General features: G+C 46.3%; 1 protein-coding gene across 1 annotated transcript in view; it reads left to right on the top strand.

The window, feature by feature from the left end:
* MIEN1 (migration and invasion enhancer 1) overlaps positions 1 to 3,996 on the top strand; it is a 20,177-nt gene extending 16,181 nt beyond the window's left edge. Inside the window, exons 3-4 of the mRNA XM_019507217.1 lie at positions 1,510 to 1,586; positions 2,713 to 3,996. Coding sequence (XP_019362762.1) covers positions 1,510 to 1,586; positions 2,713 to 2,796 — 161 coding nt within the window. The 3' untranslated portion in view covers positions 2,797 to 3,996. The remainder of the gene's footprint in view (positions 1 to 1,509; positions 1,587 to 2,712) is intronic.
* The last annotated feature ends 416 nt before the right edge of the window (positions 3,997 to 4,412 follow it).

The following is a 4,412-nucleotide window of genomic DNA, read 5'->3' on the forward strand; positions in this document are numbered from 1 at the left end:
GAGCACTACCAGAAGTGACAAGATATAATGGTCACAAGCTGGCAGAGGGTAGATTTAGGCTAGATATCAGGAGGTGCTACTTCACTGTCAGGGCGGCTAGGATCTGGAACCAACTTCCAAGAGAAGCGGTGCTGGCTCCTACCCCTGAGGGTCTTTAGGAGGAGGCTGGATGAACACCTTGCTGGGGTCGTTTGACCCTAGTAGTCTTTCCTGCCATGGCAGGGGGTCGGACTTGATGATCTGCTCAGGTCCCTTCTGACCCTACCGTCTATGAAACTAAGAACTTCTTGCTGAGGTTTTGGCTGCACTTCTCCCCACACCTTTTTCTGTTATGCACTCCCTGTCTGTGGCCCCACCAAGTCTTGGGACCTCCTGGTCAACCACCTCCTTGCTCTAGCTAAGCTTGTCATCTGTGCAACTAGGAAGGAGGCTTTGGCTAGGAGGATCCTCAGCAACTGTGGGGCTGTTTTCCTGTCCGTCATCAATGCACATCTCCAGGCAGAGTTTCACAAGGCAGCATCCACTGGTTCTTTGGACTTGTTCACAAGGCAACTATCACTGGCTGGTGTGCTTTGCTCAGCCTCCCCCCTTGGAACACTCATTATGAACCCTTGACCTGCATTCCCATCCCTGTTTTAAAATTTTTTGCCCCAGAAAATCACTTGCGTCTCCAGTAGTCTCCCTAATTAAGAGAGGCTTAAAGTTTCTTGGTTGGCCGAGGCTGCTTTACCATGATGCAGCAAGTAGGCTGCACCTCACTATGAATACTGGGGTTGATAGGAATGTAGTACGTGGGAAAGTGTTGGGGAGTCTGGGGTAGGGCAGTTGTGGCTATCGGACCAGAGATGACCTGGAGTCAGCATCCTCTAGGCATAGTGGGGGACACACCTCTGTGTACATAAAGAACATTCTTGGCCTTTACTAACCTGGAATTCAGCCTATAATTGTGATAACCCCTATGCACATACAGCCTAGTCTGTCTCTGTTCAGCATATGACTGATAAAATCGTGGGTGACATGCTGTTGGAGATGATGGTCTTGGTGAGAGTAAAGATACTTGATGTTGTTCAGAAGTTTCCAGTGTAGTGCAGTTGTTGGGGCACTAGATACCTGATGTGAGGGCTGATCCTACACTGTATGTTTGAAGCTGGGCTTCTGCGTTCTGTTTCTAAAAAAGAGTGTTCTGTCCCATCTTTTGGATGACTGGCATAGTCATGACATCTTTTTATGTTTCTGTTTCCTCTTCCATAAAGCAATGGTAACACTTGTCTGCCTTGCGGGGAGGTTATGAAGTGTGGTAATTTTCATACAACAATCAGATGTTTTAAACTAAAAAAATCATATATGAAGATGGGTGCAGAGCAGGCTTATAATATAGCTTGTTAGTTATGTTTTTTATCTTTGAACATTGGAGAGTCTGATTCAACATTATAACAGTGAGTAATGAATTTAAAAAAGTGTTTTGGAAGTGTCTGTGCATTGTTACATCTCTCTTTATATGTTTTTAAGGTGCCTTCGAAATTGAAATTAATGGGCAGCTTGTCTTCTCCAAACTAGAGAATGGTGGCTTTCCATATGAGAAAGATGTAAGTGTCCAGATCCTCGTTTACACCTTGCGTCAGCCTGTTTTGAAAGTGCCCGTAAGGACTCTTTGTGTTCACAGCAACTCCTTTGTGACTGAGAAGCTTTCTGTTTCTGGAAGCCTGCAGTTTCTCAAAGGCATTTCATCACACTAGGGCTTTACTACTCTCCTCGGAGTCTTATTAAAGTTCATTTCTGTCAGGATCGACTGGGCCATGGGTGGTCACTTAATGAGTTATTGTAGGCAGGCTAGGGGTTATACCAGGTATCTGTTGCAATCCAAGTCATCTGGCTGAGGGTTGAGGTGGTACTGTGGTCAGGGCGGATGGAAGATGAGAGCCAGGAAGTCCAGACAAGGCAGGGGCAGAGGCTATGGTGAGGCTGGAGTAAGGCAGGAATCATGCTGGAGTGAGGCAGAGGTCCAGAAGTACACACAGGGGTATTATTGCTGGGGTAAGTCCCACAGGAAATAGGAGGGGTTTTATAGTCTCCCTGTTAGGGGCTTGTGGTTCCCATAGGTTCCTCCTGGGTACCTGACTCCCCAGCAGTGACCTCGTAGGAGGGACCAGGCTGGGGCTGGTGTCAGTGTCCAACCAGCTGCCCAATGGCACTGCGGGCTTTGTCTCTGCCTGATGACTTTGCTGCCCTTAGTTCAAATCCCAGTGGTCCTACCAGTTTCACACCAAAGAGGAATATTTCAGTCTGAACCATGCCATTCTGATACCACTCTGAATCCTGCTGTAGCATGGCTTGGAATTGCAAGCTGTGCTGCCCACTTCCAAAAGCGCAGGATGCATTCCTTGCAGCGTATTTTGAAACCTCTGGCCAAGTGTTTCAAAAGTGAGTAGTGATATTTTATTTTATTTTATTTTATTTTATTTTATTTTGAATACCTGGCTTGAAATACTTTTTTAAATAGGGCTGAGTTTTTCAGAAGTTGAGTGCTCAGCCCTTCGTGAAAGCCAGGCCCTTTGAAGGTGCACTACATTGGGAAATCCAAGATCAGCCTGTGCTTTTTGAAATCTTGACCTGAGTGAGGACAAGGTTCAATCATTCATATCCACTAGAGGCCTGCAAAAGAGTGTTTGGTGGATGGATTAATGCCTTTCAACTCTTATCTTTTTTTTCTAGCTGATTGAAGCAATAAGAAGAGCCAGGAATGGAGAACCCTTAGAGAAAATCACCAACAGTCGTCCTCCATGTGTCATTCTGTAGCCTTGGCAGTACTGCCCTTGTCCATTCCTGTGCTCTGATCACCTTCAGTCCCACTTGTCTACCCTTATTTCATTATCTTGCTGCTTCTTCATTCTCTGTCTTCTGGCTTAATTGGTTTGCTCTGTACCTGAGCAGTGTCATGTATGGAAGAGAATTGAAGGTAACATGAATTGCTAATGCTGTATAAAGAGCCTTGTGAGAAATGGAGCTGTTTCACAGGTTGGTTGTGGGGGTAGGTATTATTGGAAATGGATCCTGAGAACTTACGATGCAGTGCTCTTAGTGTGTTGGATACCAATGAGTGGAACCTGTCTGTTAACCTGTCTCACCTTAGACCACCCATACAAGCCCCAGAGAGGAGAGTGTGGGCTCCTCCTCCTTCCTCCCAGCCCCAGCATTTTTTTGTACCTCTATCAGTTATTTTTCAACCCTCCTTTAATATCCACATTTCTCCTACTCCTTGAGCATGAGGAGAACACTTCCTGGCTCACTGCCACCCTCGCTTAGAATCCTCATGGCTTCAGGGTCCCTAAGAGAGACCTGAATGCCACCCCCTTCTAACCCCCAACAGAAGCTGTAGTAGGCACTGTGAGAAAGCTTTGCCTGGCATTGCTGACTGATGAAGGGCTTCTTTCTGTAGGAGATAAAGGTGACCCTCTGGGGCCTTCTGCAGCAAAATGACCAAAGCGTCAAAGGCCTGTTGGTAGAAATCTGCCCGTAAACTATACCACAGAAGAAATTAATTGTTCTTAAACTCTGAATGCTACAGTTAATTATTAAAATCCTCTTCATCACTGTTTAAACCAGTGCTAAAGTGGGATCAGCTAGACAGTAAGGGTTTTTTGGATGGAAACATTATTTTCTGAATTGTTCTTCTCCTGAGGGTACCTTATGTGAGTGACTCTTCTAATTGCCCATTTGCTTCTGCAAAAATGAGCCCCTCCTGTATTCTAACACCCAATTTTCACCTTGCTATTGTGTCAGGACTTTGCCCTTTGACACTGAATGTCAGCAGGGGGAGCGAGCAAGATAGAAGTGCTAAGTGGCTTGGGAGACATGCTAGCATTAAAGAACCTGGTGGTGCCAATGAAATTCTGATTACCCGGCAACTAATTTATGCTTTGAGATAAGGGTGGGTGACTCTATTTATTATATACTGTGTATAAAAAGAGCCAGTAATAAATACAAATCAGAGTAAAACTTCTGTTCCATTTCACTTTGACATCTGCAGCTGTGAAGCGGGTGGTACGTACATCAGATTCTTTGACTGTGTTTTAGGTGAGGGGCACAGTGGGCTTTTACACTCTACCTACAGTTACAGTAGTGCCTAGGGTGAATATTGGTCACACCTTTTATTTGAAGTTAGAGCTTTGAGCTGCCTGAAGTGTGATGCTCTAGGCCAGCAGTTCTTAACATTTTTTGTACCAGGACCCATTTACCAAGATGGATGGCTTCTCCTGACCCACACCCTCCTAGCCCTGCTGGTGCCTGACCCACAGTCCCCTGCCCCCTGAGGCCATGCTGGGTCCCCTCACTCCCAACCTGCAGTCCTCTGCTCCCCCACCCCCCACAGCCCTGCTGGAGGAGGCCCCCAGCTGCCCCCATCCCTCCCCCTA

The sequence above is a fragment of the Gavialis gangeticus genome, unplaced genomic scaffold (genome assembly GCF_001723915.1).
Source record: "Gavialis gangeticus isolate Ggan-Ray unplaced genomic scaffold, GavGan_comp1, whole genome shotgun sequence".
Lineage (NCBI taxonomy): Eukaryota > Metazoa > Chordata > Crocodylia > Gavialidae > Gavialis > Gavialis gangeticus.